Raw genomic sequence first — 22815 nt, 5'->3', positions numbered from 1 at the left:
AGTGTATCGCACCCCTTCTGTGTACAGGTGGTGTAATATCCTCTCAGTAGACAACTCATGCTGTCCACGGGTGGTAATATCCTCTCAGTAGACAAAAGGCAGAGGAAGAGATTCACTTCAGAAAAAAGTCAGAGGGAAAGGAAGAATCAAAGATGACTCCAGATTTTGATGGTCAAGAAAAAGATGCAAATTCTATTTACCGAGATGTATTTCCCAATCTAAAACCAAATTGAGTCCTTACTCACCTCATGATTTTTACTTGAATGTCAGACTTGGTACCAAGGACCCATACTGATTTCACTTGCTGGTCATTAACTCTAATGGAACATGGACGAGGCCGCTGAAGGTCCTGTGCTGGGTTTTAAATTGTCCTCCCAGTCCAGCATTAACTTGCTGCCCAAGAGTCACCTGGGAAACCTGTTAAATAATTCAGAGTCCCTGTGAATTGCTATTTTTAGGACTGGAATTTCACTATCAATTTTGTTAACAAGCTCCCCAAGGCAATTCTGTTGCACAGCTAGGTTTTAGTTTGCTTGGTAAGAAAAGTGTGTACTTAGATTTTAGGCACACGTGAATTTGAGTCCTAACTTGTCTCGTAGTAACTTTGTGAACTTGTGCAAAAATACTTGACCGCTCAAAGCTCAGTCCCTAATCTGTGAGAAGTTAAGTTGTCATAATAGCCCCACCACTGACAATGGGTACTTCACTGAGCAAACGTGCAATATATAGATTATAGGTCATGTGTCTAACATAAAGACCACCTGTGACTCTGTAACTGGCCTTGTAATGTCGTTTTCCTCTAGTAAGTACTGACGTATGATTTAAAAATACAGACTTCCATACTTCGACAACAAAACAAAAATGAGCAGAATGTAATAAAATGCTTCTCTTATTACTTAGTATTTCTTGTAATCGAAGGCTGATTTTCTTTTAACTAACCAAATACATTCTAGGTTTGAGCATTTGAGTGTTTATTTTCCTAACTACATTTTAGCTGTGTCTATCATGAATAATCCATATACTACTTAAAAATTGACTAATATACAAATCCCTTAAACCCAACTTCTGTGAAATGTTACTTAGAAGAAGCTTTTTCACAGTGATCTCACATAAAACCTTAGACTAGACCTGGTTACTGCTTTTAAAACATACAAAATAAATTGCCTATTCAGATAAAATAATATACTTGAGAGATAGTAGATAAGATGCTTGCCTTGCACCAGCTGATCTGGTTTCAACTCCTAGCACCCTATGTGGTTTCCTGAGCCTCACCAGACATGATCCCTGATTGCACAGCCTGAAGTAAGCCCTGAGCACCACCAGTGTGGCCCAAAATTTTAAAAAAGAATGGTAGGGGGCTGTAGAGATAGTACAGTGGATAAAGTATTTACCTTGCATGCAGCCCACCCACATTCGATCCTTGGCATTGCATATGCTCCTCTGACTACTCCATCAGGAATAGTCCCTGAGCACAGCCAGGTATGTCACCAAACCAAAATAATAATAATAATAATAATATAATAGCAATAATAATACCTACAATAATAGTGCTTTAAAAATCAATTTTCATATTGTTAAACTATTTCATAGAGCTACCTTATTCAATAATTAGACTGTTACTTGGATGGTTGACTTGTGTGGTAAACAGCTACTCAGTGAGAATGAATGCTTAGTTTTCCTGTTTTGGTGCCTAAAGAGGCATTATTGGAAGGGACTCCAGGCATTATTGAGTTCTTTGTGTAGGAGTTTTACTTCATTTGACCCATTGGTGAGAGGCAGTGTGCTCTGGTGGTTGATGGACTCTGAGGCATGCTGCCTGGATTCCTATTCAGTTGCTGCACTCAGCTTCCTCCCCTTTGGCAAATTGTTAACTTTCCTGTGCCCTGCTTTTTCTGATGAAGGTTATTATATACCAACCATTGAAGGTTGTTGTTCCGAATATTAAATTAGCCAACATGGGGCCTGAGCAATAGCAACTGCAGGTTGCCTTCCACGTGGCCAACCTGGGTTCAATTCCTTGCATCCTGTATGGTCCCCTGAGCACCACCAGCAGTAATTCCTGCGTGCAGAGCCAGGAGTAACCCCTGAGCATCACCGGATGTGACCCAAAAATCCAAGGAAAAAAAAATAGCCATCATAAGTAAACCATTTAGGAAGTACCTGACATGAATTATTACTGAATTTCTAGCTATTCTTCATTTTCACAAATTCACTCTTTTTTGTAATCTTACTAAAATCTTACTAGGTAGATAGTTCTTAACCTTTATTTTATAGTTAAGAAGCAGAGGTTTTATGAGGTTGGCTCTTTGTCTGTAATCTCCCATCCATTTAAGAGGGAAGTCTTAAATTGCTTGTTCATGTGTTCTACTCTGCCTTAGATGTTAGTTAAAAAACAAACAAACAAAACCCAAGAATAGCATTTACTTAGGGGATTTATACTGTATTGAGTAATGTTGATTTTCATTTATGAGGAAAAACCTGCTTTTTGGATTTTTCCCTGCTATGTGGTAATAGAATTAGTAGTTACACTATTTTTAAACTTTGAGCAAAGGGCTAATTTTTGAAAATTTAATTATTGATTTAAAAAATATTTCAATGTAGGCTGGAGACATAGTACAGCAGTTAGCACACTTACCTTACATGTGGCTATCTCAGGTTCAATCCCTGGCACCCAATATGGACCCCAGCTTTGCCTGGAGTGATCTTTGAGCACTGAGCCAGGGCTAAGTCCTGAGCACCGCTGGATGTGACCCCCCCCCAAATAAAATATTACTGGATATTACTTAGGTATTTAAAAGTATACCTTGGATATATCAAAATAGTAATTTAACTGAAATTATTTAAATACAACTTAGCTAGGTTTATGTACTAATATAAACTTAGGGTGGGGAGGTATTGTATTGAGGGCCTGTGCCCAGCAGTGTTTGGGATCACTCCTGATGGTGCTCAGGAGACCAGGCATTTCCAGGGATTGAGCCAGGACCAGCAATGTGCAAGATGGGGCCGTTAATCTCTGTTCTCTTTGCCTGGTCCAAGATACTGATATTTTTCTACTATAATTTTTTTAGGCATGATTGCAACATTATCTTGAGGGTTTTTAAACATCTTTTTTGAAATCTGTAATTTTTTATGTAGTTATGTATATGTCTTTATAGTATAATTATTTAAGTCTTAATCTAGATGCCATCTCTGTGATTAGGTAGATTATCTATGTTCTCAAGGTTCATACAGTTTATGGAAAATGCAAATGTTTATGTTCACCAACAGATAACTACTAGTATGTACTAAAGGTATTAATTGACTTGAAACATGTGTCTACCTCTATGGTGCTTTACTTTTAGCCATTTCTTCCCCCTTTCCCCACCTTCCTTTCCCTCTGCTGATACTGTGATGACTGGTGGTTGCATGCACCAGTGGTGCTTACACACCCAGCCGTAGTGCTTGCTTTAGTTGCTCAGGTGTCCTCAGATATCAAGCTGTGGTGCTTGTACATGGCTTTTTATAAGAGGCAGCTCACGAGGGCTTGCACGGCTCACAATATACTGAGCTCTGGTGCAGCTAGAAATGACTTTTGCAGCACTGAGGGCCTTATGCAGCAGAGCTGTGAGGCACAGATAGCAGAGCTGTCGAGATTGCACTCAGTGATCTGGAAGACACGGAGGATCAGACCCATGGCCATCTCCAAGCCACACAGCCGTGTGCCGGGGTGCCCAGGGTCTACGCCCTGTCACGCGTGGCTTGTAGTGCTTGGGTGTAGCAGTGCAGTGGTGCTGGGTGCCACCTGGCATTAAAAGTCTCAGCAGGCATTTTGTAACCTTAGCCTTCATCCTAGCCCTTTGGTGGTTTTCATTATTTTAATTAATTTTTGGTTTTGGGCCTACACTTAGTGGTGCTCAGGGGCTCTCTTGGCTATGTGCTTTGAGGTTACTCCCAGTGGTGCTTGGGGGGCAGTCCATGTGGTGCAGGGTATCAAACCTGACCTTCTGCATGAAAGAAAGGTGCTTGAACCTTTTGTGCTGTTGCCCAGCCTCCTGTGGTACTTTCTAAAAGAATAAACCATTGTATTGAACAGGGGACTTCAGTGTCATATGAAAGGAAATACAGAGTAATTAAAAAAAATTAAATGGCTCTGCCCAGATGAGATCCGGAGCGGGCGCACACGGAAAGGCTCCTCTGCTCCTTAAAGACTATGATTCTGGAGGTCTACTAACTACCTTTGGCACCCAGTGGCTTCTTATAGAAATGCGTCTAGACTGTGAACTGAGCTACAACCCCATGCCGCCCCAGGTGGGGAAAGGTTTTTCTCTCCCAACCTTTTCTTTCGGCGGGGGTGGTGGCAGCGGTGGCGGCGGTGCCCACGTGGCGACCGCCATCTTCTAGAATCCACTGCCCAGAGGTATGAGCTTGCAGTGACGTGGCGCGCAGGAGATCTTGGGATGGGGGTGTTACTGGCACGCTCTCTGCCCACACGAGATCCGGAGCAGCTGCACACGAAACTGTGAACTGAGCTAAAATATCAGAAATCCAAAACCGTGTGGCTGCTGTCAACGGCCGCGTGAGCTCAGATATTCTTCATTCTCAGCAATGGAAAACAAATTATCGAATGATGCCTTTTCAGCAGGTTTGATTGTTGGGGGAAAATTCTAAATAATAGTTTTCTGTTGAAATATCGAATGTATTCAAAGTATAGAGAGAATAAAGTGAAGATCATTAGCCATACAGGTGGCGGTGGGTGGGAGGGGGGATATACTGGGGTTCTTGGTGGTGGAACATGTGCACTGGTGAAGGGATGGGGATCTAATCATTGAGTGACTGAGACTTGAACCTGAAAGCTTTGTGACTTTTTTCATGGTGATTCAATAAAAAAATAAAAATTAAAAAAAATTTAAACGTGTAAGAGGGAGGGGAGGGAATGCATTAAACTAGGTCCTAAGCCAATCTTCTGTAAGGAAATTTTCCATGTTGATCTTCCTCTTCCATTAACACACAAACACACATACCGCCCTCACCTAGCATAATAAAATAAAAACCATGTATTAAAATTTTTAAGTAGACAAAAAACCGCAAGCTGCTTCCCCCTCATTTTTCTGTATGGCTGTAGGCAGGAAGCGTTATGTGCCACTTGCTTTGAGGTTTGCAATTAGAAGCAGTAGCAATTTTGTTTTGAATAGCTCTAAAGAAGCTCTTGGCTGAGTGTCTCCATCTCAGGCCCCTTTGACCTACCTTTTAGATTTCTTTTGGTAAAGTGCAGCTTGCTGCCAGTAATTCATTCTCTTGTTTTGTTCATGGAAGTTGGTGAACTTGATTATGAGTTATAAAGAGGTCAGCTACCCTAATTGTACACTTAGTATATTCTTCTTTCATTTCCTTTCATTTGTTACATATTGGTAGCAAAACTATTATATATCCTATGAATTTCATTATTTCATTCAGTTCCAATAAGTTATCCAGATCTTTCTTACACAGCCATCTATTTTTCCTTCTTAATTTCCCTCTCCCTGACTTGGCTCATATTCATTTTCTTTTCTTCTCTCTCTCTCTCTCTCTCTCTCTCTCTCTCTCTCTCTTTCTCTCTCTTTTTCTCAGTTAATTACTTTCCCCATCACATCTCCTTCAGGAAAAAGGACCGTCCTTAATCCTCAGCAGGGCAGTGTTGGTACAGTTACTGAAATGAGGCCTGGGTTTCAAACCTGGTTACTTGTTTCCTATGATTTTGGGTCTGGAGGGTAGATCCAAGCTCTGTTCATATCTGATTCCTGTGATTGCTGTATTGCCTTTCTTTGCAAGACAGCTGTCAGAATTGCATATCTCCTCCAGCCCCCATTGAGTTTAGTGAGCCATTCTACAGCAGTGCGCTCATTCTTTTCACACCAGTCTGGATGACTGGTTTCAACACTGCAGCCAGCACCTGTCTGTGGGCCAGTGGTAGAAGGCTGTTCAAAAGGAATTAATACTGGCTTTTAGAGACTGCTTTTTATTTCTTTTGGTAGAGATTTTAGGTTTGGGGCTTAGATTTGGCAAAAATGGTGGTTGACTGGTATCGCATGTAAAGGTTGTTATTTTTAGGGGTTTGTGCCAAGAATTATCTTTTCCCCTGCATATTCTGCATGACCATTTCTCTGGAAATATAATGGAATCTTTTTGAGTTTTCTTCCCCTCTCTTTCTGTCCCTCTGTGATGCAGAGGTTGCTGTTCTCACCCATCCTGTGGTGGGCTTTGCTCCTTTCTTGTGCTCGTTTCACTGTGCTGATGTGCATTCTGCTAGGGCTCGCTGATGGTTGTGTTCTTGTTGCAGTGCTCACACATGTTTTGTTGCAGCACTGGCCAGGAGACACTCCCTTTGACCTTTGCGTGTGGTGCTGACACACACTCCTGGCTGTGTGCGGCAGGACCTGGCTCACAGCTCCAGGCTGCAGAGCAGCAGCCAGTCTCGGAACGTCTCCCAACTCCTCTCATTCTTCCTGTGTTCAAAGACCTCTTTAGCTCAAGGCATTGGTAGTTATTTTTCTTTAATCACTAGGCCAAAGTCATTTCCCCTTTCATTTTCAATGTTATTTATGAGTTAATAGAGCATTGGTTTACAGCATGGTGAATAATTTAGGGGTAAAAGATCACACCTCTTCAAATGTTTGTTACCACACCTGACACTGAGGGACCAGCCGCCCTCCACTAGGGTTCATTGACCCCCTCCACCATTTGTTCCCGCCTCCCTGTCTTCTGGTAGCCACAGCTCCACAAGTTGGCATGTCATAAGCTTTTCAGTCTTACTACTATAAATTCTTTTGTAAGATGCAGTGTATCATAACTGTTGTTGATGCCAGGAGGACTTGTAGCCTCTCAGACTTCCACTTGCTTGCAGTAGTGCAACAGTACAATTTGAAGAATATGCCACCTTTCACAGCTTTCACGATGTGTTACAAATGTTATTTTGTTTTATTTTTTTGACGCTCAGGGGTTACTCCTGGTTCTGCACTCAGGAATCACTCCTGGTGGTGCTAGGGGGACAATATGGGATGCGGGGAATCTAACCCGGGTTGGCCGTGTGCAAGTCAAGCGACCTACCCACTGTGCTATTATTCCAGCCCCGTGTTACAAATTTTAAATAAACCCCGAATCTGAAATCTGAATGGTATCTTGGGATTTGATGTCTTTTTTTTTTTTTAAAAAATTTAACTGTCACCGGTTAGATTTCTATTATAGCATAGAAATTAGAAAACAGCATAATATCAGTATTATTAGGTTAAGTATATTGTAACATTTAGATGGTAATCATATTTTATAATAGTCTGTTTATGTTTAATTCTAGCACAGTGGGTAGGGGGTTTGCCTTGCACACAGCCAACCTGGATTGGCCCTCTTGGAGAGCCCGGCAAGCTACCGAGAGTATCTTGCCCGCACCGAGGAGCCTGGCAAGCTACCCGTGATGTATTTGATATGCCAAAAACAGTAACAACAAGTCTCACAATGGAGACGTTACTGGTGCCCACTTGAGCAAATCGATGAACAGCGGGATGACAGTGAGAGTGACAGTGACAGTGAATGTCATTATCTATTGTATATATTTTGAGGACTTTTATTATTGGTTATTCATTGAGCCAGACTCAAGTTATAGATAAAATTCTAATTGGAGCTTTTTAAAAAATTTATTTAAATTTTAAAATTTTTTAGCGAATCACTGTGATTCGTTTGTAAGTTACAGACTTACAAACTTTCATGCTTACGTTTCAGTTATACGATGACCGAGTACCCTCCACCAGTGCCCATTCTCCATCACCAATGGTCCCAGTATCCCTCCCACCACCTCATCCCTCCCTGCCCCCCGCCTCTGTGGCAGGCACATTCCCTTTTACAGTCCCTTCTTTTGGGTGTTATGGCTTTCTATACAGGTATTAAGAGGTCATCATGTTTGGGCTCTAGTCTACTTTCAGCACGCATCTCCCATCCCGAGCAAGCCCTCCAAGCATGCTTTACTGGGTGGTCCCTTCTCTGTCTCAGCTGCCTTTTCCCCCAGCATGTGACGCCGGCTTCCAAGCCGTGGAGCAATCTTCCTGGTCCTTATCTCTACTATCCTCAGGTGTTAGTCTCTCATTCAGTTACTTTATATTCCACAAATGAGTGCTGTCCTTCTATGTCTGTCCCTTTCTTTCTGACTCATTTCACTTAGCATGATGCTCTAATTAGAGCTTTTTTGACTAAGTAAAATTACTTTAGGAGAAGTGAGGTGGAAAGGATTCATAACTTTGCTAGACACCCACCTGCATATTTTTATTTATAGCCTCCTACCTTGCTCATTAATTTTCTTACAGTATAAAAGCTGCTTGGAAATTTTAATTGAAAGATGATACACTTAAAATGGAGCAGATTTAAGTATAATGGAATAAATTATAAAAAGTGAAGTTTATTTGGTACCTTTTCAACAATATTGAATTCTACACTTGAAAAAGTTTTTTGCTTGTTTGCTTCTTATTTTGGGGGCCACACCTGTCTGTATTCAGAGCTTAGTCCTGGCTGCACTCAGGGATCACTCTTGGTGGGGCTTGACGGGCCACTTATGGTGCTGGGGATTGAACCCTTGTCAGTTGCATTTAAGGCAAGCTCCTTTCCTGCTGTACTACTGCTATACTACTGTACTATGGCTCCTAGTTGAAAACGTTTGAGTTTTTGTAGCTAAGTTTACTTTACCAGTCCAGTAACTGTCCAATATAAGCTTAGTACAGCTTGCCCTAATTAATGTCAGCTTTGGTGTTTCTGTTTAATGGATGCTGATTTTGTGCCTGATGTATAAAATATAACCATGTTGTACTAACCTTGGGCTGGAGTGATAGCACAGTGGTAGGGCATTCGCCTTTCATGCGGCCGACCCGTGTTCAATTCCTCCGCCCCTCTTGGAGAGCCTGGCAAGCTACCGAGAGTATCGCGCCCACACGGCAGAGCCTGGTAAGATACCCGTGGCATATTGGATATACCAAAAACAGTAACAATAAGTCTCTCACTGAGAGACGTTGCTGGTGCCCGCTCAAACAAATCGATGAGAAATGGGATGATAGTGACAGTGACAGTACTAACCTTGCTGAAGTGAAACAGCCTGAAAAGTGTGTTTCCATCAACCGTATGACACTTTATTTTTATAAACTTGGTAATTAAAGATGTAATAAACCTTACTAAGATAGCTCTTTTAACACCAAAAGATGACTATGTCCTGTCTGCTCTTGCCTCTACCAGTGTTCTATTTGTGAGTGATTGATTATCTTTTATTTTTTTAATAAATTTATTTATTGAATCACTATGAGAACAGTTGAAAAGCTTTCAGGTTTAAGTCTCAGTCATACAATGATAAAACACCCATTCCTTCACCAGTGCTTATTTGCCCCCACAAAGCCCCAGTATATCCCCTATCCCACACCCTGCCCCTACCTGTGTGGCAGATGATTTCCACATTACTCTCTCTCTACTTTGATTACATTCCATAATTTGACACCAGACCCACCGTTATTATTTGGGATTTCCCCCCAACGCTCAGACCTGCCGAAAAGTCAACATTAGACAGTTTGTTTTCTATTGCAGATTATGGATAGCATATGATGTCATGGCCGTGTGATTTTGGAATTCTAAAATTTTAATAATTAAATCTAGAGGGATTTCTGCCAAAAGCCTCTGGGTTCTGAGATTCGTTTGTGTGTCTCTGGGATCATGGCCATTAAGCAACTTAACCAGTAGCCGGAGGGGTCATTTGTGGATGTCGACTCAGGGTCTCGTTGATGCGGGAGAGGAAAGGGCCAACTCCACCCTATCCCATCAGGCCCATACCTGATTGTCCAATGGCCTCTGGAAGATGGCAGCCACCGAGCCACCAGGGAAAATAGGCGGAGGGATGATACCTTTTCCCACCTGGGGTGGCTGGGCACCCGTAACTTAATACAAGGACCAGACGCATTTCTGCCAAAAGCCACTGAGTTCCGAGATTTATTTGTGTGTCTCTGGGATCATGGCTGTTAAGCAGCTTAGTGATCGACTATCGTAGTTGAGAAAAAGCTTATCCTCTAAATCAGGGTGTTTTCCACATGTGAACCTTTTCTGCCACAGAAGTTTTTACAGAGTATATAGATATATAACATAGGTATATGCAAGTAAAAAATTTCCTGATAATAAATCATAAATATTTTATTATTTTTATGGTTTTTGAGCCACACCCAGCAGTGCTCTGAAGTTAGTCCTGGCTTTACGCATAGGGATCATTCCTGGAGGTGCTCTGGGAAACATGGGACGCCTGGGATGAAGTCCCGGTTGGCTGCGAACAATGCAGTTGTATAATGTGCTACCCACTATACTATTGTTCTGGCCCCATAAATCAAGAATATTTCAAAGCATCTCATTGTTTTTGGTCCACAGGGGCAGTGCTCAGGGCTTACTCCTGGTGGAGGTCAGGGGATCATTTGTGGTGCCAGAGATTGAACCCAGGTTGGCCATGTGTAAAGCAAATAAACATCTTGCCTGCTTTACTGTCTCTCTGGTCCTAAAACATAGTCTAACGATTTCTTAGTGACTCAGTTATCCTGTATGGGGTGTGAGTCACAGTCTAAAGAAGTAAGGCTACAATTCATTGTCAGCAAACTATGACCTTTTCACCCAATTCTTACTATTCTTGTAAGTAAAATGTTATTAGAATGCAACCATGCCATTCATTAGTTCATGTAATGCTTCTGACTGCTTTGGTGATACTTAGTAGTGCTGAGTGTCCACTGATCGGATGGTTCACAAGGCCATATGGTGTTTAATTTAATTAACTTCCTTTTTTAATCTTTGTTTGGGGCTACACTTGGTGATGCTTAAGGTTTACTCCTGGCTTTGTGCTTAGGGATCACATCTGGCAGTGCTTGGAGACCTTATGGAATGCCAGGGATTGAACATGGGTCAGCTCTGCGATCTACCTGCTGTACTATCGCTCCAGTCCCCTATATAGTATTTGATTTATATTAAAATATCGATATATTTCATGCTAGGTTTTTTTTTTTTTTTAAGGAAGCAGCTTGACTCCATACCTCACAGTGCTCTGGAGCTACTCCCGGCTCTGTGCTTAGGGGTCACTCCAGATCTCCAGATGGTGCTCATGTTAGTGCAAAAGTAGATTTATTCCTGAGTTAGTGGATTCTTGAGTATTATATTAAGGATTTGCTTACAAGACTCAGATACTCAAGAAGTTAAATTATTGTAGTTTAAGCAGGTGAGTCTGGTTCCTTCCCCAATGTCCAGGCTCCTCCTTCTACCAATATTTAGTGCCACTTGTCCTATCCCCAGGCCATCTGCTTGGCCCCAGGGTATGGTGGCCTGGTCTTGTCCTTACATCATTCTCTGTCCAGCTTACGCTTCCCTGGTCTGTGGTCTGAGGCTGGAACCCTGTAACCTGTGTCCCTGGTTGAGGCTTGCTACTCTAATCTACAGCTGGGCCTCTCTAGGGCTGCACTCCAGCAGCTACTTGTGCCCCTGACTAACCTGGTCTCCTGTTAACCTGGTAGCTGTGTGTCCATGGTGATACTCTCTCCTTAGGCCGTCTGCCTGGGTATAGGTGAAGGGGTAAGAAGAGTTGTCCAGCTGAGAGCTTCATTATCTCCTACAAATCCCACTCCTAACCACCCCATTACTTATTTTAACTAGAAACCTTTTTGGTGGGGGAGATTTTAAACAATGAATAACTTTTTTAAACTAGTTTATCTGCTCTTTCCTCTCCTTCACTCCCCTATTCTCCTCCCCCCTCCCCACCACACACAGCTCTTCCCACTGGAGTACTCAGAGGTCCTCCAACTGGGGTCAGCAGCATATTAGGACAGGCCTTACCCCCTGTGCTCTCTCTAGCCCCTTAATATTTGTTTGCCCTTTAGTGTGCTGACTCTTTCAGCTCCAGCAGTGCTGGGATCCAGTTCTTCCCAGAGAGGGGGATGCATTGGGGCTCCATCCCTTTGCACTTTCTCCCTGGGCCCTTTCTCTTAGTCTTTTGTTGTCAGATCAAGTTCTGGTAGAGGCTTGTGAAGCTGGTATATTTGTGTTTAATTTCCCACTTAACTTTATTCCAAGAAAGAAGTCTTGTTCAAAAGCTCATTTCGAGTCTTAGTTTTACACACTTTCTCATCCTAGGAAGGTTCTACCCTTTGCGGGGGTTGCTGTGAGGAGTCAATGAGAAATATCAACAAAATGCTTAGCTGGGTGTCTGGCACCAGGAAGGAATTCCAGCAGTGGGAGATAAATCAGGCAATGTCTGCGTGTTTATTTGGGTGATTTAGGGTGACATGTTTTTAAAGACCGATCCCCTCCTTCACCCCCTGCACTCCCTCCACCCCATTTCCCCAAACTGGCTAGAGAACTATTTATGCAGGTTCTTTCTGCCCCCTCTGCCTCCACTGCCCCCCTGTCCCCGTCCATGTCTCATCCCTGTCAGTTAAAACCCGACACTTTAATTTACATGAAACGCACTCAAGAGGTCACAGCTGAATTATATTTACTATGAAAACAATTGAAAACTGTCCAGAAAGGGCTGAGAAATAGTTGTGCCAGACAGCAGAGAATGATGGTGTTGATATTGTGAAGTCAGGACCGTCCAGTCTTGGCTCATAGTGCACAGAGGGGGTCCTGTTGGTGGGTTGGACCTGGCAGGGCCTCCTCCTCCTCCTCCTCCTCCTCCAGAGAGGGTGAAGATGGACTGGCTGGGGTGGATGCTTCTGATTACATCGGCAGCACCCCTCTGACCTTGCCTCCTAGAATAGTAGGCCTGAGTTTGGGGGTTGGGGGTTGGACAGGACACATTTCAGGAGTCCTGCAGCAAGGTTGGCACGAGTTGAGTGGGGCCACGGCAGGGTGCAGAGCTCAGCCCTGGGGTCAGTGGGCCTATGCCAGCCAGGCCTCTAGTGCAGGACTGGTGCATGCAGCATCCTCATAGAGTGCTGATAAAACTTCCCACTCCTTTCCTGCCTCCTGCCTCCTTGTCGTTGTCCCTCTTCTTCCTTTTCCCTCCCTCTCTCTACCTGATCTTACCTTCCTCTGTTCCATCGCCTGTTTTTTTTTTTACTTTTTGGGTCACACCCGGCGATGCGCGGGGGTCACTCCTGGGTCTGCACTCAGGAATTACCCCTGGCGGTGCTCAGGGGACTATATGGGATGCTGGGAATCGAACCCGGGTTGGCCGCGTGCAAGGCAAACGCCCTACCCAGTGTGCTGTCACTCCAGACCCCCATTGCCTTTTCATATATGTAAGCTTTGACACTAAACTGAAGTCAGTGGTTAACTTCTCATGGGGCTAGAATATAAACAGAAGAGAAGCATCTCTGTTCTGCCCTCTAATCTTATGTGGTATTGATTATTAGCAACCTTCTAGGTACTTGTGAAATCAACCCCCACTAAGACATTTTACGGCAGTTTTGTCTGAAGCCATGGTACCAAAGTTTCACTTTTTATAAAATTGGAATTATTTTGTGGGAGATTTTAGATTCTATAGATGTCATGAGAAAAAATAGAAAATAAATGAAATTATAAGGTGATAACCATAGTCAGCAGACTCTTAAAAGCTCCCATTAGCAACTTACACATTTTTAAGGTTTTAGGCCCTTTCACTTGAAAACATTGTTATCCAGAATAAATTTAATTTAATTTTGATTCAACTAAATTCTTGCTTATGGTTTATAAATGAGTTGAAGAAGGTCAAAATTTTGTATGGAATACTCCTTCCTACCTTTTGAAAGTTAATACTTTTATATAAAAAAAGTTGATTCTTAATTACATTAAACTTAAAGATAAAGTGTTTCCTAGATTATTTTATTTCCTAGATTATTTTACAATATGCTGATTTTGGGGGGTTTGATGTGGCATAACCTGTAGTGCTCAAGCCTATTTCTGACTGTGTTCAGGAGTGATGCTCCAGGATGTTCGGGGACCGTATGTGAGACTAGGGCTGACTGGGGTCTACCACACTCAGGGCAAGCACTTTCCCTTCTGTACTATCATTCTAGCCCCTAATAAGCTGATTTTGAAATATATATATTAATCCATAGTTCCTAGTTTTAATAAGTCACACATGGATGTTAAATTGTTTTCTTAGAACTGCAGTTTGAATTAGTGTAGAGTTAGGAACATAATTGTTGGATTTATCTTATTTTGTGTGCTCATTGGAATCAGAAAGTGATGTTTGGGAGGTAAATTTGTTTCTGGGAATAGATAATATAGAAGTTGAGATATTATTTAAGATTTTTATTTTTTAATAAAATGAAAGGTGGTGCTGATAACTGAAACCCGGATTTCAAATATTCAAGGCAAGTGTCATGCCTCTGAGCCATATTCCCTAAGCTAAAGAATTCTTTTGGTGAACCAGAGAGAAGACTTACCTTGCATGCAGCCTGCCGCTGGTTTGATTTCTGGCACCACATATGGCTCTCTGACTGTCGCCAGGAGTCACTCTTGAGACAGAACCAGGAATAGCCCCTGGGCACTACCAGGTGTGGGCCCACAAAGGCAAAACATAAACAACAACAAAAAAAGAAGAATTGATAAAATCATAATTTAGGCAATATGGTTATAGCAGTGTTAAAGTTTATGGTACTGGAAAGATAGTATAGTGGGTGCATACAGCCGATGTAAACTCAATTCCTGACATCCCATATGGATTCCTGAGTTGTGCCAGTAGTGATCCCTTACTGCAGAGCCAGTTGTAAGTCCCGAGTACTGCTGAATATGGCCTGAAAATAAGATTAAAAAAAAAAGAGAGAAGTTTATGGTTTCAATGTTTCCCATTTTTTCCCCCAGAACTTTATTTCTTTAGGATAAAGCAAAAGGAGAAGAGATGTATGTCCTAGTGAAACATACAGTTAATATCAGTATTCATTTATTTGTATATAAAAAAACCAATAATAGATTTCTATAATCTAGCAAAGGAGAAAGAGGAATGGGGGAGAAGATCAAAGGTATTTGGGAAGAGCAAATTTTGTTTTCCTTTCCTTGTCTGAGCTGCTGATTAACTGGGAACCAGCAGAGAGTAGTCAGACTCTGGTGCACTTGGGTTGCTAGAAGGGTCATCAGAGGAAACTGCCCATTTATGATGACTTCTCCAGAAGACCATGGTGTTCCACTGTGGTCTGCACAGAAGAGGTGTCTGGATTGTGTTGGTCTCTGTCCTTGTTAGTATTTCCTTACCATATCTGCATTAGAATTTATAACTTGCTTTATTATTTTGTTTCTCTGGTGCTTCTTTTATTTTTTTTCTTTTTTTTGATATCTATATTCTTAGGAACTTTCTAAAATTAGTGCTCTATCTTCTTAGGGCTTTGCCTACTATTGTAAATCATTATTTTTAACATTGTGAATGTGCAGTTTTTCAGATCAAAGCAGCCTTAATTGATTTGTGACTATATAGGAGATCTGGACTATACTATATAAAGATAATGAATTTCTCTAGTCAATTATGTAGAAGAACTTCATGAAATGACAGAAAATGATTATTGCAGTTTACACTCTTGTTGCTTTAAAAATTCAGCTCAGTGGTTCTCGAACTTTTTTGAAATACTGTGCCCTTAAAAGAAAAGTCACCCTGTTCCCTCCACCCCCCTCATCTACCTTCCTTAGGGAAACAAACAAGTTGAAGGGGCATTGTACCCAGACTGCTACCATGCCCCACCACAGCACTTTCACACTCCCTGCTCCCTGGCCTTCTGTGGGGGCAGTATTGCCCACTTTGGGAAGCAGTGGTTTAGGTTGTGATTCTGCACTATTTTGCAAGTTGTATTTTCAACAGTTAGATTTATTGTTACAGTGAACTTTTAAAAAAATTAATTTTATTTTTATAAAGTTGTTCACAATAGTTCATTACAGATGATATTCAAATAACAATCCCACCACCGTGCACCTTCCCACCACCATAAGAGGAAAGTCTGTAGGGTTGCTGTATTTCATCCTGGATCCATTTAAGCTCTTGTATAAGAGATGACAAGTATATATGTTAAACCCAACTCCTACTCTTGCCTTGTACGAGGGCCAACCTAGATTCAGCCCCCAGCATCCTATATGGTACATCAGTAGGCTAGAGTATAAGAGTATAAGTATAAACGTACTGCCGCATTTTTGGCTACGTGCTCCTGGACATTCTATGTCACTCCCCTCCGGGAGCTTTATTTCATAGTCTCTCAATCTTGGCTGTTGATGAGATTATATGATGCCAGAGGCAGTTTGTGGATGTGGCTGCCAAGCTACTAGAAAACTGGGGAGCTGGGGGGAGGAGGTCCAGTCTTGTTCCAAGCCGCCAGCTTGGAGATCTCAGTTATGGGTCTTGCGTACCTGGGTTTTTCTGCGGGTTCTCCCGTAGGTGAGGCTCATTCGAGCCTGTGGAGAGCGGCCTTGAGCATGGCTATGCAGTTGAGTTCTGGAGGTTTTTGGCTGATGGCGGGGGTAAAGGGGGTGAGGGGTAGGGGGTATGGGAGGGGGTTCTGCTGGGGTGGGGAGGGAAACTCAACCTGCCCCCCTCCAAGTTTCCCTGATGAAGACAGCTTGGCATGGGGTCAGGACATTCTATGCAATGAGCTTTATGTTTGATGAGAAATGGGAGTAATATAATAAATTATGTTTTCTTATAGTCAAAGGCCATTGGCTTGTTAGATGTGGATGTGTATGGCCCATCAATACCAAAGATGATGAATTTGAGGGGAAGTCCAGAATTATCACAGAGTAAGTACAGAAGCCATAAACAGTATGATAATGATTATGCTTTTATTTATTTAGCACCTCTTGGGTCTCAGGCATAGTGATATGTTCCTTGTGTATTTTATACACAATGTAATATAGTACTTTGGAATTCAGATACAAGGTCAGACTGTCTGGGTTTGAATCCCACCACTGCCATTAATTGTGTGCTTTCCAGTGAGTTATTTAACTTTGTTTCTCATCTTTCCCACCCCACATTTATAAAGTACCATAAAGAGTTTTACTCACCAGACTAAAATATTGTGTATAATCCCACACATATGTTTATTAAACATATAGAGTTTAATAAATGTATCATTGTGAAGGGTATGTGGTAAGTGATCAAAAGTTAGCTCAGGAGCTGGAGTGATAGTACAATGTGTACTCTTGCCTTGTACGAGGGCCAACCTAGGTTCGACCCCCAGCATCTCATATGGTTCCCCAAGCACTACCAGAAGTAATTCGTGAGTGCAAAGCCAGGGTATTCCTTGAGCAGCATTGGATGTGGCCCCAAAAGCAAAACGTTGGCTCATTGTATATATATATATATATACATATATATATATACATTTATATATATATATATATGGAGGAAGAGAGAAAGAGGAGAAAGAGAGAGAATGTTTGGCAATATGGAATATATGAATAGCAAGTTATTAAAAGAAGTAAAAATTATGTTTTCAAATCGGTGTTTTTTTTTTTTTTTGGTTCTTTGGGGGTCATATCTAGCAGTGCTCAGGGCCTATTCTTGACTACATATTCAGGGGTCACTCCTCGAGGGCGGGCTCTGGTGACCATGTTTGGTGCCAGAGATTGAACCTGAATTGGCCATATGCAAGGCAAGTGTCCTACAATCTGTAATTTCCTCCTCTTCCCCCTCCTCCTTCTCCTCCTCCTTCTCCTTTTTTAAAAATGAGAGTGGGTGAGAGAGATAGTACAATGAGTAAGGCGCTAGGCTTGCCTGTAGTCAACCCAGACTCAGTCCCAAGCACCTATTGTCAAAGTTGCATCCAGGCTAAGCACTGAACCATCTGGCCAAGGTATCACTGTATCTCTGAACACTGCATAGTGGGCAAAAAAGTTTAAGTAAATTTAAAATATTTTTCATTATAAGACATATTGTTTCTTTTAATGAATCCAAGGGCAAGGGATATTGCTTAAGTAGTAGAGCACTTGCCTAACATGTTGCAGACCCCAAGTTCAGACATTGCTGGGGTGACCTCCTCAAATCAGACTTTTGTCATATTCATCATAAGGTATTTTTAGAATCCCCCAAACCTTAGTTTCTCTCAGTACTGTAAGTAGGACAAAATACTTTCTTTGAATAAATCTTAAATATTTACTAATCTTATGGAGCTATTAATAAATACATAAAGATTTAAGAAGAAGGAAATACTACAGTCAACAAATAGAAAGTAATAACAACTGGTAAACTTATTAAAATTTTTTTTTTTGGGAGCCACACCCATCTGTGCTCAGGGTTTCCTTCTAGTTCTATGCTCAGAAATCACCCCTGACAGTGCTCGGAGTTACCTTATGGGTTTCTGGGGATTGAACTGGGTTCAGCTTTGTGCAAGACAAGTGCCTTATCCTGTCCTTCTGTCAGACCCTGAAAAATCTTTTGAAATAAAATTATTTAATAAAATGTTCTAATTATAGTAATGCAAAATCAAATAATTTCTCCTCATTTCATTTAAGCTTTTAATTTCCCAGTGAGTTAGGATAAAATGTACTTACTAAAGAGTATTTGTTGTTACATGTGCAGATAATAAAAGTATTTTTGTTGTTATCATTAAAAATTAATTGTTTTTGTTATTTAAGATGTTTTTGCAGTTTAGTTGTTGGAATCATTGCAACATTAAGTTATGTATAGTTGTTTTTAAGACTACAGATTTTCCTCACACATTTTGAAGGAAATTTGAAGATCTAATGATGATAAAATTGACCTCAGAAGCCTTATGAGTATTCACTTAGATTTTTGCTTCATGAAATAAAAATGTAATAAAGCTAAGTTGTTCTAGTTTCCTTCTTTGTCCTTTTAGTGGAATGCATACTTAGTTTGCAGATATGTGATTTGAGCCAAGCTGTCAAACTTTCATAAAGGAGGAGTAAAGAATTTGAGTAGTTTAAATGATAGCCTCATTATGTCTGTCTCTTGATTAAAGTAATGTGAAAACTAGTGCATGTGGAATGAGTGATGGCAAAATGGAGCGTTGGTGTCAGTTTTGTCTTAAGTAGTCTGTTCAGTCTGTGCCAACATAAATACTTGAACTGAACTTTAATTTCTTCTTGTTTTACTGAAGCTGAAATCATAAATTTGATGCTTGCAAATTGGCTGCCATTAAATAGGCTTTCTGGTAAAGATGAGATACTGGAAACCTTGGAAAACCTGAATTGAATACTTATTTTTGTGTTGTCAAGCTGATCTTAAGCACCTCAAGAAATAAAATAAATGATTAAAGCAGTCACTTAAAAGAATGTGGATTCTTAGAAGCCCACTTATAAATAATTTTTGGAATCTTAGATAAACCTGTCACCATTTTATTAATTGGAATCGTTCTGGCGTTTCTACATTTTGCCATGTTAATTTATCACATTGTTCTCTCTTTACAGAAACACAGTGCAAAATAAAACAACCTAATTAGCAATATGGAAAAATTGTGAAGGATGTGTTTTTGGTAGTTCAGATTTTGGGGATAGAGACCAGTGACCTGAGTCTCAGCTTTGTAAACATAACTTAGCTAGACAGACAGCCTTGTGGCCATGGGACTTCTTCATGATTGCCCCTTTTCTTCATTTTCCAATTGATATTTGGTTTTGTAGTTTTTTCAATTAGTTACTTTTAAAGTCCATGTTAGGGTTGATATGTTATACACGTCTTTATTTCTTTTGGGGGAGTTTGTGGAAAACTATTTTTTACAGTTATTCAATAGTGTAGCCCTGATTGCCATATTATTTTCTAAAATGAATTCAGTAGTTGAGAAGAAATTTGTAGTCCTTTTGGTTTTATTTAGGCCAATAGCATTTCTGTTTTTTAAAAGGACAATAGTGATATATTATGCAAAATTATGATAATGGAATCTAACCAGCTTATTGAAACAGTATTATATAAGCCTCTATAATGTCTGCTATGATCTCAACGGCTGCTCCTCCCAGACAGGAGTATACAATGAGGCCCATAGTCATGCCACAGACTCCGTGCCAGGCTGTTTTCACTCGGGGTGCCCCAGAGGGGGGTGGGTGAGAACCTTCCCCGCCCCAAGGGACCCAGCCCCGGCAGCCAACCTCCACTACCCAACCACTGCCATGCTCCAGGCTGCTTTCCGGACTGCGCGACACATTATAAAACCACTTCTACCCATTTTCCATAATTGCCACACCATATTTGATGGAGTTCAGAGAGTAGGCAACAAATCATAGAGGGTAGGCCTAGGTTTGATCCCTTTATGGTGGCCCAAGTCCTACCAGGAGTGATCCCTTACCACACAGCCAGAGATAAGCCTCCAGCCAGGCCCCCAAACAGAACAAATCAAGAGTCAATTCTAGTTATTCCTTAAGTTACCTTGTGTTTCCTTCAAGTAAAGAATGTTAGGGGTTTTCCTAAAGTTGTTGAAGTATCTGATTAAATTCTGACCCAGAGATCCCCACCTCTCTGTGTTTTGCTTTCAAAGGTTTCAATTATCCAGTGTTCTGAAAATACTATGTACAAACAAAGAGTTTTGAGTAAGAAACCATATTAACAACACATTATAGTTTATTGTTATTAATTATTCTATTTTATCGTTAATCTCTTACTTATATAATTAATAAGTTGAACTTTTTCTACCATGTATAGAAAAAATATAGTTTATATGGGACTTAGTATTAGCCATGGATTCAGGTGTACATGGGGGTGCTGGAAGATGTCCCAGGTAGACAAGCACGGACTACTACGTATCAGAGAACTCTCCTTAAGTTACGTAGACTGGATTATTCATAAGAAGCAATGCAAAATATATTATTTAGCATCTGTTTTGTGGGAAGGCTTGGGTGGTGGTAGGAAAACTTGAACTAATGGTGGTGGGAAGGTACAATCGTGGTGGGATTGGTGTTGGAATATTGAATGTAATAAATTATTGTGAACAACTTTATAAAAAAATTTTAAAACAAAACAATCAAAAAAGCAATAGCTAAAGATTAATAATAATGTATTAAATGTAGATTTTTAAATTCTAACTTGATTAAAATATAAAATCTTATCTGTTACAAAGAAGAAAAGATGTATACACTGGGCTTGGGGTTGACTCAGTGACAGTGCACCTGCCTTGCTAGTGTGAGGTTGTGAATCTAGTTCTCAGTGTTTCCCACATGCACTGAGTACTGTACTTTTCTATATGTGTATGCATGTCACAGACATCAGCTCTAGAGTGTAAATCCAGAAGCATTAAAAGGGGCTTTATTTCGTTGCTTTATTTAATTTTTTTTTGTAGCAGAGCTTGTTTCTTCCTCTTCTGGTTAGCCTTAATAAATGAGATCATATATAATTTTTAAGTATCTCTTAGTCAAATGTTATTATTAATCACCTTTGGGTCTTTGCATGAAATTTCCAGTTCGTGAGAAGTCTCCCCACATCTTCCACCTTCAAATCTCATTTTGCAGCCCACTTCCACCAAGTTACTTTCCTTTTTAATTGCTTTACTTTCTGTTAACTAAAAAAGCTTCATATAAGAAACCCCCCAAAAGGTAGTGAGTGAATTATTAAGGTAACTGGAGCACAGCAGATAAGGCGTTTACCTTGCACACGGCTGACCTGGGTTTGATTCCTCCGTCCCTCTCGGAGAGCCCAACAAGCTACCGAGAGTATCCCGCCCTCACAGCAGAGCCTGGCAAGCTACCCATGGTGTATTCAGTATGCCAAAAACAGTAACAAGTCTCACAATGGAGACGTTACTGGTGCCCACTTGAGCAAATCGAACAATGGGATTACAGTCCTACCTGAGAATATGAGTTGGTAATAATGAGGTATAATTTCAAAAGTAAATATTTCAGGGATCAGGGAGTTATATAGGGGTTAGGGTGAATGTAGGCTTAGGTTGGTTCAATTTTAGTAACATGCATCGCTCCCCCGCCTACTGCTGAGTATGGCCCTGGTGTTTCTGACCACTACAGGGCATCAGCAGTGTTGCGTCCTTGGGCTTTCGTGTTGCATGTCTGGTTGACCAGGAATTTTCAGAAGTCAGTGTTGGGCACCCCTGACCACTGCTTGGGTGCCTTCAAATTATTAAGTATTTCATAGGGCAGTGAAATAAAATTGCAAAATAATCCTCCCACTACCTAACAAAAGTAAAGTCTTTGTATTTGTCTCATTTGGGAGAAGAAACCAAAAAATGTGGTAATAATTTTGAGAAATATTGAAAATGATCAAAACTTTAGGAGATCACTGTATCACTGTCATCCCATTGTTCATTGATTTGCTCAAGCAGGCGCCAGTCACGTCTTCATTTGTCCCTGTCGTGTGCTAGTGTAGCCCAATGGCATCTGCTTGCTCCAGGAACATGAAGAGCATGTTGTTGTTACTGTTTTTGGCATATCAAATATGTCACGGGTAGCTTGCCAGGCTCTGCTGTGCAGGGGAATGAATAAATGAATGAATGAATAAATAAATAAATAAATAAATAAAAAATAAAGAGGTCACTCCAGGAAAAATTGCATCGCTCTCTTCCCAGGACCTTTGTTTTATAGTCTCTGGATCTGTGACTGCCAAGCTACTGGAAAATGGGGAATCTAAGTGGAGGAGGCCCAGTCCTGATCCGAGCAGGCTTGGAGATCTCAACCCATACCTGGGTTCTTCTGTTGGTTCCTTCATGGGTGAGGCTTGTCCGAGTGTGTGGAAAGTGGCTGGAGCATGGCTGTGGCTGGTTCTGGAGGTTTATAGCAGCTGGGGTTCTGCTTGGGGTGGAGAGGGAAACTCAACCCGCCCCCCTTGGAGGGGGCCCTGGTGAAGACAGCCTGGCTTAGGGGCAGAAGATTCTGCTTCATTAAAAAATAAAAATTAAAAAAGAAATATATATATATATATATATATATATATATATATATATATATATATATATATATATATATATA

The 22815-nt window shown here is 41.0% G+C and overlaps 1 protein-coding gene across 4 annotated transcripts in view; it reads left to right on the top strand.

The window, feature by feature from the left end:
* The window catches only part of NUBPL (NUBP iron-sulfur cluster assembly factor, mitochondrial), a 211904-nt gene that overhangs the window by 28770 nt on the left and 160319 nt on the right, over positions 1-22815 (top strand). For 2 of the 4 annotated variants that reach the window (XM_055131554.1, XM_004612155.2), the window contains one exon: positions 16605-16695. The exons of the other annotated variants lie outside the window; for them this stretch is intronic. In XM_055131554.1, the coding sequence (XP_054987529.1) occupies positions 16659-16695 (37 nt within the window). In that variant the 5' untranslated portion in view covers positions 16605-16658. The remainder of the gene's footprint in view (positions 1-16604; positions 16696-22815) is intronic. 4 annotated transcript variants of the gene reach the window in all.

Source organism: Sorex araneus, chromosome 3, assembly GCF_027595985.1.
Source record: "Sorex araneus isolate mSorAra2 chromosome 3, mSorAra2.pri, whole genome shotgun sequence".
NCBI lineage: Eukaryota > Metazoa > Chordata > Mammalia > Eulipotyphla > Soricidae > Sorex > Sorex araneus.
Note: the sequence above shows the minus strand (reverse complement) of the source record. Positions and strands in the feature narration are given on the sequence as shown.